The sequence below is a fragment of the Pelodiscus sinensis genome, unplaced genomic scaffold, assembly GCF_049634645.1.
Source record: "Pelodiscus sinensis isolate JC-2024 unplaced genomic scaffold, ASM4963464v1 ctg120, whole genome shotgun sequence".
NCBI classification, from domain to species: domain Eukaryota; kingdom Metazoa; phylum Chordata; order Testudines; family Trionychidae; genus Pelodiscus; species Pelodiscus sinensis.
In genome coordinates this window covers 219125-236901 of record NW_027466031.1, presented here as the reverse complement: position 1 = coordinate 236901, position 17777 = coordinate 219125, and the positions used below count along the sequence as shown (strand labels likewise).

The window sequence follows — 17777 nt, the reverse complement described above, 5'->3', positions numbered from 1 at the left end:
ACTGGGGGGCTTATGACCCAGAGGGAGCTATGGAAACCTCAGAAACATTGGGGTGCTCTGTGCAGTTTTGGGGGGTTTCTGTATGTTGGAGATTTGGGGTAAATCTAGGTGGTTGCTCTTTCTGTGGCGGGGAAGCAAAAATTGGGGTGTCCTAGCTCCCCAGAACTGAGATGGGGGGTGCAAGGGAAAAGTGGGGCATGGCTTGGGGGAGTGGAGGGAGATGGGAGGGATCCATTTTTATGGGACGTTTAATTCCCTCCCCCTTAAAGTATCCCCAAAGAAACCAGGATGATGGTGGGGAGTGGGATGTAGTGCAAGGGGGGCAGGGAGCCAGGGCTCCTGGGTTCTCTCCCCGGCTCTGGGAGGGCTGGGAGCCCGCCAGGAGTCCCATCCATGTATCGGCCCATCTCTGGCTCTGCTCCCTGCTTCCCACGCCCCCCTGCGCAGCGATCAAAAGGGGAAGGGGGCGTTATCTGCCCCATCAGCTCATGGCCTGGTGGGGGTTAGCCCTTGCCTCCGCCGAGGAGCTGGGAACTGGATTTCAAAGGGATGTGGGGAAGGGGCGGGGCGGGCACTGGAGATGGGCCCAGTACTGGGAGCTACACAGGCTCGGCGCAGAGCTGGGGGCCCCTCCAGCCGGGACACACGCTGGTGCGGGGGTCGGGCTCGCTATCCCAGCCCCATGGCTACTTCAGGGCAGGCCCAGCGCCCACTGCTGGTGCCAAGCCCTCCCTGCCTCACCCCTCCCCCACTACGTTCTATGCGGCTGTTCCCCAGCTGCCCTGCCCCAGAGGTGGCTGCATCTCAGCACCTAGGGAGCCCTCCCTGCGGCTCCCTTCACTAGGGGAAGGCCGAGGGGGCCCAGCTCCCCTGGGGGGGGCAAGGGGCCAAGGCCCAAGGAGCCGAGAGGTTGGGGGGGGGAATCCAAGGAAAAATAGAGGCCGGGGTGAAGGGTCACGGGAACAAGCTGGGGAGGGGTCAAGAGAATTAAGGGTCACAGGGTCAAGGGAGTAAATCCCCCCCCCCCCGACCTAGGCCAGTGAAGAAACAGGGAGATTTTTCTTCCAGCAAGTCAATGGTCTCTCCCAGCTCCCCTCCCCCCCGCTCAGTGCCAATGGCCACTCCCAGGATCCCCACCCCCTCCATTCATCGTGATTGGTTTCGCCCAGATCTCCCCCAAGGTCAGGGTGAATGGTCATGACCAGCCCCCTCCTCCGTCAATGGTCTCTGCCATCTTCCCCCCCCCCGCCCTACTCCGAATGGAATCTCCCGGCGGGGCGGGGCGGGGCGGGACGGGGCTGGGTGACACCATCAGGCTGCGCGCGGCAGGGAGAGACCATCTGCAGGGGCGCGGCAGGTGAGAGCAGCCCGCTCGCGCACGTGGCTGGGCACCCGGGGCGGGCAGCTGGTGCCGCGGGCACGGGCCGGGGGGGGGGGCAGCGCTCTGGGACCTGCTCCCCCAAGCCCCGCCCACAGCCTGCTGCTCCGGCCCCGCCCGCTGCCCCCCCTGCCCCGCCCCCCAGCACCCTCGGCCCCGCCCCCCAGCACTGCCCCCCAGCACCCCCCACCCTGCCCCCATGCCCCGCCCCCCAGCACCCCCCACCCTGCCCCCTCGGCCCCGCCCCCCAGCACCGCCCACCCTGCCCCCATGCCCCGCCCCCCAGCACCTCCACCCTGCCCCCTCGGCCCCGCCCCCCAGCGCCCTTCACCCCCAGCACTGCCCCCCAGCGCCCCCACCCTGCCCCCTCGGCCCCGCCCCCCAGCGCCCTTCACCCCCAGCACTGCCCCCCAGCGCCCCCCACCCTGCCCCCATGCCCCGGCCCCCAGCGCCCTTCACCCCCCAGCACTGCCCCCCAGCACCCTCCGCCCCCCAGCACTGCCCCCCACCCTGCCCCCTCACCCCGCCCCCCAGTGCCCTTCACCCTCCAGCACTGCCCACCCCCCAGCACTGCCCCCCAGTGCCCCCCACCCTGCCCCCATGCCCCACCCCCCAGCACCTCCACCCTGCCCCCTCAGCCCCGCCCCCAGCGCCCTTCACCCCCCAGCACTGTCCCCCCAGCGCCCCCCACCCTGCCCCCTTTGCCCCGCCCCCCAGCGCCCTTCACCCCCCAGCACTGCCCCCCAGCACCCTCCACCCCCCAGCACTGCCCCCCAGCGCCCCCCACCCTGCCCCCTCACCCCGCCCCCCAGTGCCCTTCACCCTCCAGCACTGCCCACCCCCCCAGCACTGCCCCCCAGTGCCCCCCACCCTGCCCCCATGCCCCACCCCCCAGCACCTCCACCCTGCCCCCTCAGCCCCGCCCCCCGCGCCCTTCACCCCCCAGCACTGTCCCCCCAGCGCCCCCCACCCTGCCCCCTTTGCCCCGCCCCCCAGCGCCCTTCACCCCCCAGCACTGCCCCCAGCGCCCCCCTACCCTGCTGCCCTCAGCCCCGCCCCTTCCCCCATCTGTACACCCCCAGCTCTGTGCCCCTCACCCCCTGCCACCCCTTCGCCTCCCAGCCCTGCACCCCGTGCCCCCCCTAAAATTGCCTTCCCCAGTGCCCCTTGCTCCTGCCCCGCAGCCCCCGCCGGCCCAGGGTGGAGGCCGGGGGGGTCGGGGTTTGGCCCCTCTAACGGCCTTTGCCCCCAGCCCTGCCCCGCCATGGCGACACCCTGGGCGGAGAAGCTTTGGCAGAGGAAGGACCCAGCTCCCCCCTCCCGATCCTGAAGGGACCTGCCCCCCCAGCACACGGCCATGGTGAGTCTGGCCCTGGGGGGGGGCCCTTGGCTCTGGGCGCGAGGCTGCCTGGGCCTGCCAAGGGCTGGGGGGGGCTGGCGAGGTCCAAGCCCCCCCTTCTGCCCCGTGTGCTTCCCCCCCAGAAGCGAGGTGGCCGGAGGGGCCCCCAGCCACGCCGGAGCCCCGGGCTGCCCGAAACCAAGCGCCGCGGCCGAGCGCAGCGGGCGAGCAGAGAGACGGAGGAGCTGGAGTCGGGGCTGCGGCGCCTGGTAGGTGGGGGGGGGGGCCGTGGGGCTGGGCTTTCCGCTGGCGGCGCCTGCTCCCTGGCCGTGGGGGGAAGGGGAGCGGGTCTGGGGGGGCCGGCGCCTGGCTCCACTGTCGTGTCCCCCCCAGGACCTGGGCGTGGAGGGGACGGTGCCCGTGGGGACGGGCCTGGCCTTTGACGAGCGGCTCACAGAGTCTCACTGCCTGTGGGATGACAGGTACGGGGGGGGGGGGGGGGGAGCCACGACCCCCACCCCAGCGACCCCTCCCGCCAGTCACCACGGCCCCCGAGCCGCCTCCCCCCCAGCGACCGGCCCCCTAGCTTATCTGGGATCTGGGCCCGGGCCCCTCCCGTCCAGCGCCGGGATCCTCGCTCTGGGGGGCACATCGCCTGCCCCCCCGGCCCTGCCGGCGCCCCTCACTCCCTCCCTCCCTCCCCAGCCCCAGCCCCAGCGCCCCTCACTCCCTCCCTCCCTCCCTCCCCAGCCCCAGCGCCCCTCACTCCTGCCGCAGCCCCTGCCCCCTGGCGCCCCCTCCCTCCCTCCCTCCCCAGCCCCTGCCCCCCCCCCCAGCCCCTGCCCCCCGGCACCCACCCCTCACTCCCGCCCCCCAGCCCCTGCCCCCCGGCGCCCACCCCTCACTCCCGCCCCCCAGCCCCTGCCCCCCGGCGCCCCTCCCTCCCTCCCCAGCCCCTGCCCCCCGGCGCCCCTCCCTCCCTCCCCAGCCCCCCAGCCCCGGCCACTTTCTCCCGCTCTGTCGTTTCGCCCCCAGCTTCCCGGAGCGCCCGGAGCGGCTGGTGGCCGTGCAGGAGAAGCTGCTGCAGAGCGGCCTGTGGGAACGCTGCGTCCCAGTCGAGGTGAGAGGAGGGGCTGGGACCCCTGGGTCTGTCCCTTGCCCGGAGGTGTCCCAAGACCAGCTGCCCCTCCCCCCGCTCTGCTGCAGCCCCCCACTTCCCTCCTCTGTCCTCACAGGCCCGGCCGGCTACAGAGGAAGAGATTCTGCTGGTCCACAGGTACGGACGGCAGCCGGGGGGGCGGGCCAGCTGGGGCTGCGGGGCAGCAGGGGGGCAACGGCAGGGCTGGAGGGTACCAGCGAGGCAGGGGCGAGGGGCTCGCTCTCTCTCTGTGTCTCAGCCCAGGGTACGTGGAGCTGGTGAAGTCGACGGAGCAGATGAGTGAGGAGGAGCTGAGGGGCCTGTCGGGGACGTTCGACTCCGTCTTCCTGCACCCGGTGAGCTCCTGCCAGCCAGCGAGGGACCCCCCCCAGATGCCTGGGTTCCCCGGCTCTGCGAGGGGACGCTGGCGGGGGGGGGGGGGGGGGCTGGAGGCCGGGGTTCCCCGGCGCGGGGTCCTGGCGGGCTGTCCCCCTGTGCCGTCTGTGGGCCCCCCGGGGGCTCGGTGTCCAAGCCCCGCTCTCCGTTGCTCCTGCCCCAGGGTTCGTACCAAGGTGCCCGGCTGGCGAGCGGCTGCCTCCTGCGGCTGCTGGAGAAGGTGCAGGCGGGGGAGCTGCGCAACGGGCTGGCGCTGATCCGGTAGGAGGGGCTGGGTGGGGCCCCCGCGCGGCGGCTGATCCCAGGCTGCTTCCCAGACCTTGGCCCAGGCTGCGCGGCCGGACGTGGGGCTCGTGGGACTGGATCCTGCTTGGCCCCCTGTATCCGCACCGCCCCAGGGGCAGTCTGGGCCCCGTCCCCTCGGCCCCCTGTATCCGCACAGCCCCAGGGGCTCAAATCTGCCCTCAAGCTGTCCCAGCCGGCGCTGGGCTGCGGGGCCCCCGTCTTCGTCTTTCTCCTCCCAAGAGAAACGACCCAGGCAGCATGTGCTGGGCTGCAGCCCTTACTCGGGCAGGGCAGTCGGGAACAGCCCCGTTTCAGCGCCCGTGTCGTTCCCGGGCAGCGTTCTATGCGGCTGTTCCTCAGCTGCCCCACCCCAGAGGGGGCCGCAAGTTAGTGACAGGTGAGCCCTCTGCTAGCCCGGTTTGTCTCCATTCAGGCCTCCAGGACACCACGCCCACCACGATAAGATGGACGGATACTGCATCTTCAACCACCTGGCCATCGCGGCCAGATACGCCCGGCAAAACCTGGGAGTGGACCGGTGAGCGATGGGGGGCTGGGAGCCGGACGGCGGGGCAGGGGGCAGGCCGGGAGCCGAGCCCCCTAACAAGTCTCGCTTCTCTCCAGCGTCCTGATTGTCGACTGGGACGTTCACCATGGGCAGGGGACACAGTTCCTCTTTGAGCAGGACCCCAGGTCAGTCCCCGCTGCTCAGAGCAGGGGCGGAGGGCGGGGGGCTCCGGCGGGGGCGGTGGGGGGCTCCGGCGGGGGCGGCGGGGGGCTCCGGCGGGGGCGGGGGGCTCCGGCGGGGGCTGCGGGCGGGGGGCTCCGGCGGGGGGCACCGGCGGGGGCTGCGGGCGGGGGCTGGGGGCGCCGGGTGGGGGGCTCCGGCGGGGGCTGCGGGCGGGGGGCGCCGGCCCTGGCCCTTCATTGCCCCGTCTCTCTGCAGCGTGCTCTATTTCTCCATCCATCGCTATGAGGACGGGAGGTTCTGGCCCCACCTGCCGGCATCCGACAGCCCCGCCGTGGGGCAGGGCCGTGGGGAGGGGTTCAACATCAACGTGCCATGGAATGCGGTAAGACCGGAGGCTGCGGGAGGCGGCCGGGCCGAGCGTTATGTGCGGCTGTTCCCCTGCAGCCCCACCCTAGAAGTGGCTGCATTCGAGCTCCCGAAGAGCCACCCAACCGGTGTGTGTCTGTGCCTAGGTGGGAATGCGCGACGGGGATTATCTCGCTGCCTTTCTGCACATCCTACTGCCTGTGGCCTTTGAGGTATGAGGGGTGGGCAGTGGGGCTGGGTCTGACTGGGGGGGGGGGCGGGGAATGAGGTGCGGGGGCAGGGGGCTGGCAGGGGCGGGGGGCTCCAGGCTGTGATCTCCTGTTTTGTTCTCAGTTCCAGCCCCAGCTGGTTCTGGTGGCTGCTGGGTTTGATGCTGCGCTCGGGGATCCCAAGGTAAGAGGGGTCCCCCCCATTGCAGGGGGGACATGGGGGTGCCAGGTCAGTGGTGCAGGGCAAGAGGGGTGTTCAGTTGTGGAGGGGAGTGAGGCCGGTGGGGGGCAGGGCGAGAGGGGTGTTGGGTCGTGGGGCGGGGGGGAGTGAGGCCGGTGGGGGGCAGGGCGAGAGGGGTGTTGGGTCGTGGGGGGGTGAGGGGGTGTTGGGTCGTGGGGCAGGGGGGAGTGAGGCCGGTGGGGGGTAGGGCGAGAGGGGTGTTGGGTCGTGGGGCAGGGGGGAGTGAGGCCGGTGGGGGGCAGGGTGAGAGGGGTGTTGGGTCGTGGGGGGGTGAGGGAGTGAGGCCGGTGGGGGGCAGGGCGAGAGGGGTGTTGGGTCGTGGGGCAGGGGGGAGTGAGGCCGGTGGGGGGCAGGGTGAGAGGGGTGTTGGGTCGTGGGGGGGTGAGAGGGGTGTTGGGTCGTGGGGTCTAGATAGGGGGCAGGGGCCCAGGGAGGGCTGGTCTGGGGGGCAGGGAGCCTGGCCAACGGAGCCGTGCGCACCCCTAGGGCGAGATGGCCGTGTCCCCCGCGGGCTTCGCCCATCTGACTCATCTGCTGCTGGCCCTGGCGGGAGGCAAGGTGCTGCTGTCTTTGGAGGTGAGTCTGCCCCCTCCCAGAGCTCGCTGCCGCCGCGCCCCAGCGGGGGCTGCATCCTGGCCCCGGGCGTTACGTGCTGCTGTTCCCAGCCGCCGCGCCCCAGCGGTAGCTGCATCCTGGCCCCGGGCGTTACGTGCTGCTGTTCCCAGCCGCCGCGCCCCAGCGGTGGCTGCATCCTGGCCCCGGGCGTTACGTGCTGCTGTTCCCAGGCGCCGCGCCCCAGCGGTGGCTGCATCCTGGCCCCGGGCGTTACGTGCTGCTGTTCCCAGGCGCCGCGCCCCAGCCGTGGCTGCATCCTGGCCCCGGGCGTTACGTGCTGCTGTTCCCAGGCGCCGCGCCCCAGCGGTGGCTGCATCCTGGCCCCGGGCGTTACGTGCTGCTGTTCCCAGGCGTTACATGCTGCTGTTCCCAGGCGCCGCGCCCCAGCGGTGGCTGCATCCTGGCCCCGGGCGTTACGTGCTGCTGTTCCCAGCCGCCGCGCCCCAGCGGGGGCTGCATCCTGGCCCCGGGCGTTACATGCTGCTGTTCCCAGGCGCCGCGCCCCAGCGGTGGCTGCATCCTGGCCCCGGGCGTTACGTGCTGCTGTTCCCAGGCGCCGCGCCCCAGCGGTGGCTGCATCCTGGCCCCGGGCATTACGTGCTGCTGTTCCCGGGCGTTACATGCTGCTGTTCCCAGGCGCCGCGCCCCAGCGGTGGCTGCATCCTGGCCCCGGGCGTTACATGCTGCTGTTCCCAGGCGCCGCGCCCCAGCGGTGGCTGCATCCTGGCCCCGGGCGTTACATGCTGCTGTTCCCAGGCGCCGCGCCCCAGCGGTGGCTGCCAGGGGGGCTGGGGGAGCTATTGACCCGTTTTCTCCCCTCCCCAGGGTGGCTACGACCTGGGCTCCCTGGCCGAGGGGGTCTGTGCGGCGCTGAGGACCCTCCTGGGGGACCCCTGTCCCCGGCTGGAGCCGCCCGTGGCCCCGTGTGCCAGGTGAGCGGGGTTCTGGCGGGGGAGGGGCAAGCGCTGCGTCGGCACCCCACTCACTCCGGCCTGCTCCCCTCCCCAGCGCCCGGAGCTCTGTGGCCGGGACGCTTGCAGCCCACGAGAGATACTGGCACAGCCTGCGGAGAGAGGGTGAGTCCTGGCCCGCAGCCCCCCCGGCGCTCCCCGGCCCTGCTCCCCCTCCCTGGGGGCGTGGCGAGCTGCCCCCGCGCCCCTCAGCTCTGGCTCCCCCCTCTCCCAGCCTCCCACACCGCTGAGGATGCAGAAGGGGAGCCGGCCCCCATGACCCCCACCGGCCCCCCCGAGGTGGAGCGACCCCTCCCAGCTGCCCGTACCGGCCTGGTGTACGACGAGCGCATGACGGAGCATTACAACATGTGGGACAGGTACCGCCCGGACGCCTGGGGTCTCTCCCGGCTGTGGGGGGAGAGCGGGGAAGAGTGGTTAGAGCAAGGGAGGGGTCTCTGGGAGGGGGGCGGGGGCTAGTGGTTAGAGCAAGGGGGGGTCTCTGGGAGGGGAGCGGGGGCTAGTGGTTAGAGCAAGGATGGAGGGTCTCTGGGAGGGGAGCGGGGGCTAGTGGTTGGAGCAAGGGGCCTGGGGTCTCTCCCGGCTGTGGGAGGGGAGCGGGGAAGAGTGGTTAGAACAAGGATGGAGGGTCTCTGGGAGGGGAGCGGAGGCTAGTGGTTAGAGCAAGGGGGGGTCTCTGGGAGGGGAGCGGGGGCTAGTGGTTAGAGCAAGGGGGGGTCTCTGGGAGGGGAGCGGGGGCTAGTGGTTAGAGCAAGGGGCCTGGGGTCTCTGGGAGGGAAGCGGGGGCTAGTGGTTAGAGCAAGGGGGGGTCTCTGGGAGGGGAGCGGGGGCTAGTGGTTAGAGCAAGGGGCCTGGGGTCTCTGGGAGGGAAGCGGGGGCTAGTGGTTAGAGCAAGGGGGGGTCTAGAAGCCCGGACGCCTGGGTTTTCTCCTCGCTGTGGGAGGGCGGCGGGGGGCTCTGGGTTCTCTCCCTGTTCCTGGGGGAGGGGCCCCCCAGCAGAGAAGAGGCCCCGGTGTGCACGCTAAGTCCTCCCGCCCCCAGCCAGCACCCGGAGCTGCCGGAGCGGGTCTCGCGCATCTTCCAGCGCCACGGGGAGCTGCGTCTCACGGAGCGGTGCCGCCGCATCCCAGCCCGCGGCGCCGAGGAGGAGGAGCTGAGCATGTGCCACAGGTGAGGGGCCGGAGGGGCCGGGCCACGGGGCTCTCCCTGGTGGGGGGCGGGGCGGCCGTGCGCACTCCTAGCCGCTTTGCCTCCCTCGCAGCCCGGCCTACGTGGAGACGCTCAAGTCCACGGCCGGCATGAAGCCGCGTGACCTGCATCGCCAGGGCGGGCTCTACAACTCCATCTACATCTGCAGCAGCTCGTACGCCTGCGCCCGGCTGGCGGCCGGCTCCGCCTTCAACGCCGTGCAGGCCGTGCTGGAGGGCCAGGTGAGGGGTGGGGCCAGGCCCCGGGAGATGAAAACTTGCTTCCCTTCCCCAGAGCTGGCCCTGGGTAGCGTTCTGTGTGGCTGTTGCCCAGCTGCTTCACCCCAGAGCTGGCTGCCCCTTGGTGCTCTCACCCCCCCGTGCCTCTGCCTGGCTCTAGGTGCAGAACGCTGTGGCCATCGTCCGCCCGCCCGGGCACCACGCAGAGTCCGACATGGCCTGTGGCTTCTGCTTCTTCAACTCGGTGGCCCTGGCGGCTCGCTTCGCGCAGCGCCTGGCGGGCCGGCCCATGAGGTGAGGGGCCTGGGGGCGGGGCCTGGGCGGGGGGCGGGGCCTGGGCGCCTGGGTTCCATCCTTATCTTCTCGTCGTCAGGGTCATGATCCTGGACTGGGATGTTCACCACGGCAACGGAACCCAGCACATGTTTGAGGAAGATCCAAGGTACCATGCCCATGGGGGGGCTGTGGTGGGTCGACAGACTGGGCGAGGGAACAGCAGTGATGAGTGCGGTGAGGGAGCGGCCGGGGGGCGGGAGCAGTGGGGGGGGGGCGGGAGCCATGCCGCTGGGAGGTAAGGGGGCGACCAGGGGGCAGGGGCAGCGGCCGGGGGGACCAGGGAGCCGGGGCACTGGGAGGTAAGGGGGGGCCGGGAGCAGTGGGGGGGGTGGGAGCCGCGGCACTGGGAGGTAAGGGGGGGGCCGGGGGGGTAGGGGGGTGGGAGCTGCGGCGCTGGGAGGAAAGGGGGCGGCCGGGGGGTGGGAGCTGTGGCACTGGGAGGTAAGGGAGGGCCGGGGGGGTGGGAGTAGTGGGGGGGGGCCAGGGAGCCGTGGCACTGGGAGGTAAGGGGGGACCGGGGGGGTGGGAGCCGTGGCACTGGGAGGTAAGGGGGGACCGGGGGGGTGGGAGTAGTGGGGGGGGGGGGACCAGGGGGTGGGAGTAGTGGGGGGGGGCGACCAGGGGGTGGGAGTAGTGGGGGGGGGGGGCAGGGAGCCGTGGCACTGGGAGGTAAGGGGGGACCGGGGGGATGGGAGCCGTGGCACTGGGAGGTAAGGGGGAACCGGGGGGGAGTAGTGGGGGGGGGGACCAGGGAGCCGTGGCACTGGGAGGTAAGCGGGGACCGGGGGGATGGGAGCCGTGGCACTGGGAGGTAAGGGGGAACCGGGGGGGAATAGTGGGGGGGGGACCAGGGAGCCGTGGCACTGGGAGGTAAGGGGGAACCGGGGGGGAATAGTGGGGGGGGGACCAGGGAGCCGTGGCACTGGGAGGTAAGGGGGGACCGGGGGGATGGGAGCCGTGGCACTGGGAGGTAAGGGGGAACCGGGGGGGAGTAGTGGGGGGGGGACCAGGGAGCCGTGGCACTGGGAGGTAAGGGGGCGACCAGGGAGCCGTGGCACTGGGAGGTAAGGGGGCGACCAGGGGGCGGGAGCCGCAGTGATGGAGGACGAGGGAGCAGTGGCCAGTGGAGCGGCGGGAGCAGCCCTGGGGGACAAGGGAGCGGCTGGGGGGCGGGAGCAGCTGGGGCGCGAGCTGTACTGACCCCCCCCCGCCCCCCCCCCAGCGTGCTGTACGTCTCCCTGCACCGGTACGACCACGGCTCCTTCTTCCCCTCCTCGGAGGACGCCGACGCCGACCGCGTGGGGCGGGGGCCAGGCTGCGGCTTCACCCTCAACGTGCCCTGGAACGGCCCCCGCATGGGCGACCCCGAGTACCTGGCTGCCTTCCACCGCCTGGTGCTGCCCGTCGCCTACCAGGTGCCGCCGGCGGGGCCGGAGCCCGGATGCCTGGGTTCTCCGGCGGGGGTGGGGGCGGGCGGGGGGCGGGGCTGCGCCTGGATGCCTGTGTTCTCCGGTGGGGGCGGGCGGGGGGCGGGGCTGTGCCTGGACGCCTGTGTTCTCCGGCGGGGGTGGGGGCGGGCGGGGGGCGGGGCTGTGCCTGGACGCCTGTGTTCTCCGGCGTGGGTGGGGGTGGGCGGGGGGCGGGGGGTGGGGCTGTGCCTGGACGCCTGTGTTCTCCGGCGGGGGGTGGGGCTGTGCCTGGACGCCTGTGTTCTCCGGCGGGGGTGGGGGCGGGCGGGGGGCGGGGGGTGGGGCTGTGCCTGGACGCCTGTGTTCTCCGGCGGGGGTGGGGGCGGGCGGGGGGCGGGGCTGTGCCTGGACGCCTGTGTTCTCCGGTGGGGGCGGGCGGGGGGCGGGGCTGTGCCTGGACGCCTGTGTTCTCCGGTGGGGGGGGGCGGGGGGTGGGGCTGTGCCTGGACGCCTGTGTTCTCCGGCGGGGGGGGGGCGGGGGGTGGGGCTGTGCCTGGACGCCTGTGTTCTCCGGCGGGGGTGGGGGGGGGGGCGGGGCTGTGCCTGGACGCCTGTGTTCTCCGGCAGGGGTGGGGGCGGGCGGGGGGCGGGGCTGTGCCTGGACGCCTGTGTTCTCCGGCGGGGGTGGGGGCGGGCGGGGGGCGGGGGGTGGGGCTGTGCCTGGACGCCTGTGTTCTCCGGCGGGGGCGGGCGGGGGGCGGGGGGTGGGGCTGTGCCTGGACGCCTGTGTTCTCCGGCGTGGGTGGGGGTGGGCGGGGGGCGGGGGGTGGGGCTGTGCCTGGATGCCTGTGTTCTCCGGTGGGGGGGGGGCGGGGGGTAGGGCTGTGCCTGGACGCCTGTGTTCTCCGGCGGGGGTGGGCGGGGGGCGGGGGGTGGGGCTGTGCCTGGACGCCTGTGTTCTCCGGCGGGGGTGGGGGCGGGCGGGGGGCGGGGGGTGGGGCTGTGCCTGGACGCCTGTGTTCTCCGGCGTGGGTGGGGGTGGGCGGGGGGTGGGGGGTGGGGCTGTGCCTGGACGCCTGTGTTCTCCGGCGGGGGTGGGGGCGGGCGGGGGGCGGGGGGTGGGGCTGTGCCTGGATGCCTGTGTTCTCCGGTGGGGGGGGACGGGGGGTGGGGCTGTGCCTGGACGCCTGTGTTCTCCGGCGGGGGTGGGGGCGGGCGGGGGGCGGGGCTGTGCCTGGACGCCTGTGTTCTCCGGCGGGGGTGGGGGCGGGCGGGGGGCGGGGCTGTGCCTGGACGCCTGTGTTCTCCGGCGGGGGTGGGGGCGGGCGGGGGGCGGGGGACGGGGCTGTGCCTGGATGCCTGTGTTCTCCGGCGGGGGTGGGGGCGGGCGGGGGGCGGGGGACGGGGCTGTGCCTGGACGCCTGTGTTCTCCGGCGGGGGTGGGGGCGGGCGGGGGGCGGGGGGTGGGGCTGTGCCTGGATGCCTGTGTTCTCCGGTGGGGGGGGGCGGGGGGTGGGGCTGTGCCTGGACGCCTGTGTTCTCCGGCGGGGGTGGGGGTGGGCGGGGGGCGGGGGGTGGGGCTGTGCCTGGATGCCTGTGTTCTCCGGTGGGGGGGGGCGGGGGGTGGGGCTGTGCCTGGACGCCTGTGTTCTCCGGCGGGGGTGGGGGCGGGCGGGGGGCGGGGCTGTGCCTGGACGCCTGTGTTCTCCGGCGGGGGTGGGGGCGGGCGGGGGGCGGGGCTGTGCCTGGACGCCTGTGTTCTCCGGCGGGGGTGGGGGCGGGCGGGGGGCGGGGGACGGGGCTGTGCCTGGATGCCTGTGTTCTCCGGCGGGGGTGGGGGCGGGCGGGGGGCGGGGGACGGGGCTGTGCCTGGACGCCTGTGTTCTCCGGCGGGGGTGGGGGCGGGCGGGGGGCGGGGGGTGGGGCTGTGCCTGGATGCCTGTGTTCTCCGGTGGGGGGGGGCGGGGGGTGGGGCTGTGCCTGGACGCCTGTGTTCTCCGGCGGGGGTGGGGGTGGGCGGGGGGCGGGGGGTGGGGCTGTGCCTGGATGCCTGTGTTCTCCGGTGGGGGGGGGCGGGGGGTGGGGCTGTGCCTGGACGCCTGTGTTCTCCGGCGGGGGTGGGGGCGGGCGGGGGGCGGGGCTGTGCCTGGACGCCTGTGTTCTCCGGCGGGGCTCGCTCTCACTCTTTCTCTCTCACTCTCTCTAGTTCGACCCCGAGCTGGTGCTGGTGTCGGCCGGATTCGACGCCGCCCGTGGCGACCCGCTGGGGGGGTGTCTGGTGAGCCCCGAATGCTACGCCCACATGACCCACCTCCTGCTGGGGCTGGCGGGGGGCCGGGTCGTGCTGGTCCTCGAGGTAGGTGGGGCGGGGCGTGGAGGGCGCAGGGTGTCCCCGTCGGGCTCCCCTCGTGGCCCAGCTGCCTGGCGCCCTGCGCTGCTGCACGGGGGGCGGGTCCCTCGCTCTTGGGTGTCATCGACGCCCGGCACGGGATCTGCGATTAACCCTGCGTGGCGCGTTCGGGCGGGCGTGCACGTGAGATCACTACTACTGAGCGTGCGAGACACGTGCGCCCGTTGTTCATGCACCACCCCGGGCTGCCGGGGCCAGATGGGCAGCGACACGGGTGGCTGGGCGCCCCCAAGTTCCACCTCTCTTCTGCCCCCCAGGGGGGCTACAACCTGGTGTCTATCTCCGAGTCCATGACCATGTGCACCCGCACCCTGCTGGGGGACCCCCTGCCGGAGCTGGGCCGCCTGCGAGCCCCCCACCCCGGCGCCCTCCAGTCGCTGGCCCGGGCGAGCGCCGCGCACCGCGAGTACTGGAGTTGCCTGCGCTTGGACGGTGAGTGGGGCCCCGAGGGCCCGCGTGGCCCCTGCCGCCTGGCCCCCCGGACACACTTTCCGTCTCTTGCAGTGCCGGTCCAGGAGGACGCCAGGCCAGAGCCGGGCCCCGACGCGGCCTCCGGGGAGTCCCCCAGCCCCCCAGCCTCCGAGGGCTCGCTGGATGACACCCTGAAGCTGGGAGCCCTCTGCCTCAGCGAGGAGGCGGAGTCTGACTGTGGCACCCGCCCCCTGAGCCCTGACTCCGCCCTTGTGGGCGGGGTGTCTCCTGGAGGGGCGGAGCCTCTAGTGCCAGAGGCCTCAGAGGTAGGGCCAGTGGGGGGAGGGGAGGTTGCTGGGGGCGTGAAATCCAGGGGGCAGGGGTGGGGGTCTTTTATGGGGGAGCAGCCTGGACATGGAGGGATTTGCAGCTCATCCCTCGCCCCCTTCCCCCCCCCCCCCCCCCCAGGATGCCCCCGCTCTCCTGAACGAAGCGGCTGCCCTGCTCCCCGGCCCCACCCCCACCCTCCGCCTGGAGGTGGAGTTTGCAGACACGGTGAGACACCCCCCCCCCCCACCTGGCGCTCTGCTCCCCTCTGCATCCCCTCACCAGCCTCACATGCCCAGCGCTCGGTGACTGCACCGCCTGACGCCGGGGGGCTGGGACCCAGAGCACCTGGGGTGTCTCCCGGGGGATTGGGGAGCGGGGCTGGGAGCGCGAGCGCCTGGGGTCTCTCCCGGGGGGGGGGGGGGGCGGGGGCGGGGCTGGGAGCGCGAATGCCTGGGGGTCTCTCCCGGGGGGGGGGGCGGGGGCGGGGCTGGGAGCGCGAGCGCCTGGGGTCTCTCCCGGGGCGGGGGCGGGGCTGGGAGCGCGAGCGCCGGGGGTCTCTCCGGGGGGGGGGGGGGCGGGGCTGGGAGCCCGAGCGCCGGGGGTCTCTCCGGGGGGGGGGGGGCGGGGCTGGGAGCCCGAGCGCCGGGGGTCTCTCCGGGGGGGGGGGGGGGCGGGGCTGGGAGCCCGAGCGCCTGGGGTCCATCCTGGTGTCTCTGCAGGGGACGCTCTACGCTGTGACCCCTCTGCCCTGGTGCCCCCACCTGGACTCCGTCCGGCCTCTTCCGCCCGCCGGCCTGGACGTGCTGGCCCCGTGCGAGGAGTGCGGCAGCGAGAGCGAGAACTGGGTCTGCCTGACCTGCTACCAGGTGAGTGGCGCCTCCCTGCCCCCCAGCCCTGCCAGTGCCCCTCACTCCGGAGCCACAGCCCGTGCCCCCCCGCCACTCCCGCCCCCCCCGCCACTCCCGCCCCCCCAGCCCTGCCAGTGCCCCTCACGCCGGAGCCACAGCCCATGCCCCGCCCCCCCACTCCTGCCCCCCTAGCCCTGCCAGTGCCCCTCACGCCGGAGCCACAGCCCGTGCCCCCCCCCGCCCCTCCTCCCGCCCCCCCAGCCCTGCCAGTGCCCCTCACGCCGGAGCCACAGCCCGTGCCCCCCCGCCACTCCCGCCCCCCCAGCCCTGCCACTCCCCCTCACTCCGGAGCCACAGCCCGTGCCCCGCCCCCCCCACTCCCGCCCCCCCAGCCCTGTCAGTGCCCCTCACTCCGGAGCCAGAGCCCGTGCCCCCCCGCCCCCCCCACCACTCCTGCCCCCCCGAGCCCTGCCAGTGCCCCTCACGCCGGAGCCGCAGCCCATGCCCCCCCCACTCCTGCCCCTCAGCCCTGCCCACTCCCAGCCCCCAGCGCCCCAGCCCTGCCAGCGCCCCTCACTCCCCACCTGCAGTCCCCAGCAGCTCTGCCAGTGCGCACCCCCCCCGTGCCCAGTGGCTGTAACTGCTGCCCCCCCAGGTTCTGTGCGGCCGCTACGTCCATCAGCACATGCTGGCTCATGGCTCCATCTCCGGCCACCCCCTGGTGCTGAGTTACGCGGACCTCTCTGTCTGGTGCTACACCTGTCAATCATATGTCCATCACCCGGTAAGCCCCGCCTCCCTCCATGGTCACATGGTACATCAGGGTTCCCCCTCTGCCTAGATGTGGGGTGGGGGCAGGTGTCGTAGCTGGGGGGCTGCTGATTGGCTGGGGCCGAATGGGCTAGTACATTCCTCCCCCTGCAGCCTTTGGCATGATGGAGCGTCCCAGCTTTGGGAGTAACAGGTTGCTGTAATGGAACAGCACCCCCCTCCCATGCAGTAATGGAATGTTCCAGTCCCAGGAGTAATCCCCCCCCCCCCCCGGCTGGTCGGATGTCACCCCTGGGGGGTCATTCAGCGGTGAAGGGCCAAGGGGGATGGGGTGGGGGGCCGTGCAGAAAGGGAATGAAGAGATTTACCCCTTCTCCCACGGGGGTGGGGAACCTCAGCCCCCCCCCCCATCACCTCCCTGTGGGACTGGAGTGCACAACTCTACTAGCCTGGGCCCCACAAGGCACTGGCGTGCGAGGGAGATGGGGGGGGGGGGGGGGTTTCTGCTCCTCGGTCGAGGCCACGTCCATCAGAGTGTGTGCGGGGAGGGGGGGGGGGGGTTGTTTTTGGTTTTGTTTTTTGGCTCATGGGCGGCCCCGACTGACTTTTCTGAGCATCACCAGGCCCTGCTCCCACAAAGTTTCCCCACCCCTGCTCTGCCATAAGGACGAGGGCGTACCCAATGCAGTGCAGAGGCAGCAGTTCTCCCACAAGGTGGTTAACCTGTGGAACTCCCTGCCACAGGGCTATATCCATTCAAGGAGGATGGGTTCATTGATCGCTACTAGCCAGGCGCGGCAGGGAGGGTGGCCCTAGCCTCAGTTTGCCAGAAGCCAGGAACGGGCGACGGGTCACTGGATGATTGCCGGTTCTGGTCACCTGGACCTGTGGTCTGACCCAGTGTGGACCCTCCCATTCTCTGGCAATGGGGGGAGTGCACAATCCCTCTATCTAATGATGAGTCTAGGGCTGGGACAATCCATTGTGGTGTGGGAGTGGGAGGGAGCTGTACTGGACCATTGCATTCTCCTGGGGGGGGGAAATGGGACACTCCATTATTGCATGTGGGGGGTGCAAACAGACTTTCTATTGGATCATTCCATTCTCTGCTGAGTGGGAGGGGGAAGAGTGTCACTCCTGGGTTTGGGATGACCTGCCATCAGTGTGCCATGCCTTGGGGGAGGGGAGGGATATACTATGAGGGGGGGGGGGTAATTCCTGGGGCATTCTAGTCCATTATAGGAGCAGGGAGATTGTACCTATTCATGTGGACTGTTCCATTCTCTGAGAGAGGAGGTGCATGCATGAGATTGGGACATTCCATTAAAGCCGTGGGGTGGAGGGGGAAGGTGGTTCCATTGTCCCCATTGTCCCATTCTGACCCTCCCCCCTTCTTTCCTGGCCCCAGACCCTGCTGCCAGCCAAGGCCCTGGCTCACCGCATGAAGTTTGGTGAGGACCCAGCTGTTCCGCTTTGAGCGCTGCCTCACGGGAAGGGGGGCTTGGATCCCCCCGCTCCTCCTACCATGGACCAGCCTGCTCTCTTAAAGGGCTATACACGTGCCAAACAACTCACCAGCAGCATCAAGGAACTCTTACCCCCTCGTGTATCTGTTGGGGGGCTGGCCACCTGCCCCCCTCTCTGCTGCCCCATCCACACCCCTGATTCTCTCCCCCCCCACACATGAGACAATCCTGCTCCAGCACCCCCCCCCCCCAAAGCAGAAAGGGTCTTTTTTGGACCATGCAAGGGGTTCATCTCTTCCTCCCCACCCCATAACCGCTGGGCCCAGCACTTTAGCATCCCCATGGCTGGGGGGGGCTTGTTTCTCCCCCCACAAGAGGACATGGGGTTGCCTGACCATGGAATGGGGCCTGCTGGTGCCAACATGGGGCCCTCCCACCCCACTTAGTGTAGGCCCCCTGTGAACTGGGCCCCCTGTGGCCGTGAGGTGAGGAAGCGGGGGGCAGCTTGCCTGGAGCGGGGGGGGGGGGACGGGCCCTCGCTGACTGTGCTGTTCTGGGTGCCTGTTGCAATACAAAGTGAATAATGTGTGGGTCCCATTTCATGCGTCTGCTCGGCGAGTTACAGGCAGGCACCGGCCCAGCCTGCGGCCCGTTCAGCTCCTGCTTGGGCGGCTCCCCAGGCCCTGGGGTTAGCACCCTAGGAAACGGAGCTTTAGCGGTTCCACGGTGCAGGCAGAGAC

General features: G+C 72.1%; 1 protein-coding gene across 2 annotated transcripts; it reads left to right on the top strand.

Annotated features, from left to right (window-relative positions):
* The first annotated feature begins 1203 nt into the window (after positions 1 to 1203).
* Positions 1204 to 17623, top strand: HDAC6 (histone deacetylase 6). 2 transcript variants are annotated; one of them, XM_075918470.1, is made up of 29 exons: positions 1204 to 1357; positions 2631 to 2738; positions 2861 to 2986; positions 3111 to 3199; positions 3753 to 3837; positions 3953 to 3993; positions 4115 to 4211; positions 4415 to 4512; positions 4970 to 5074; positions 5161 to 5229; positions 5483 to 5609; positions 5740 to 5805; positions 5927 to 5986; positions 6530 to 6619; positions 7484 to 7590; positions 7667 to 7734; positions 7844 to 7988; positions 8671 to 8799; positions 8891 to 9059; positions 9217 to 9350; positions 9430 to 9498; positions 10615 to 10807; positions 13008 to 13157; positions 13469 to 13643; positions 13716 to 13948; positions 14091 to 14177; positions 14672 to 14818; positions 15456 to 15584; positions 16980 to 17623. In XM_075918470.1, the coding sequence occupies exons 2-29, from the start codon at positions 2736 to 2738 to the stop codon at positions 17046 to 17048; spliced, it is 3060 nt and encodes a 1019-aa protein (XP_075774585.1). In that variant the 5' UTR covers positions 1204 to 1357; positions 2631 to 2735; the 3' UTR covers positions 17049 to 17623. The 2 variants fall into 2 exon arrangements, with proteins under 2 accessions (XP_075774585.1, XP_075774586.1); XM_075918471.1 differs by lacking the exon at positions 14091 to 14177.
* The last annotated feature ends 154 nt before the right edge of the window (positions 17624 to 17777 follow it).

What these genes read in the sequence shown, in the direction of transcription:
- HDAC6 (XM_075918470.1), top strand. An exon ending in GAGATTCTGCTGGTCCACAG is followed by an intron (nt 3,994 to 4,114) that starts GTACGGACGGCA and finishes TCTGTGTCTCAG; the next exon opens with CCCAGGGTACGTGGAGCTGG. An exon ending in TCTGCCTGACCTGCTACCAG is followed by an intron (nt 14,819 to 15,455) that starts GTGAGTGGCGCC and finishes CTGCCCCCCCAG; the next exon opens with GTTCTGTGCGGCCGCTACGT.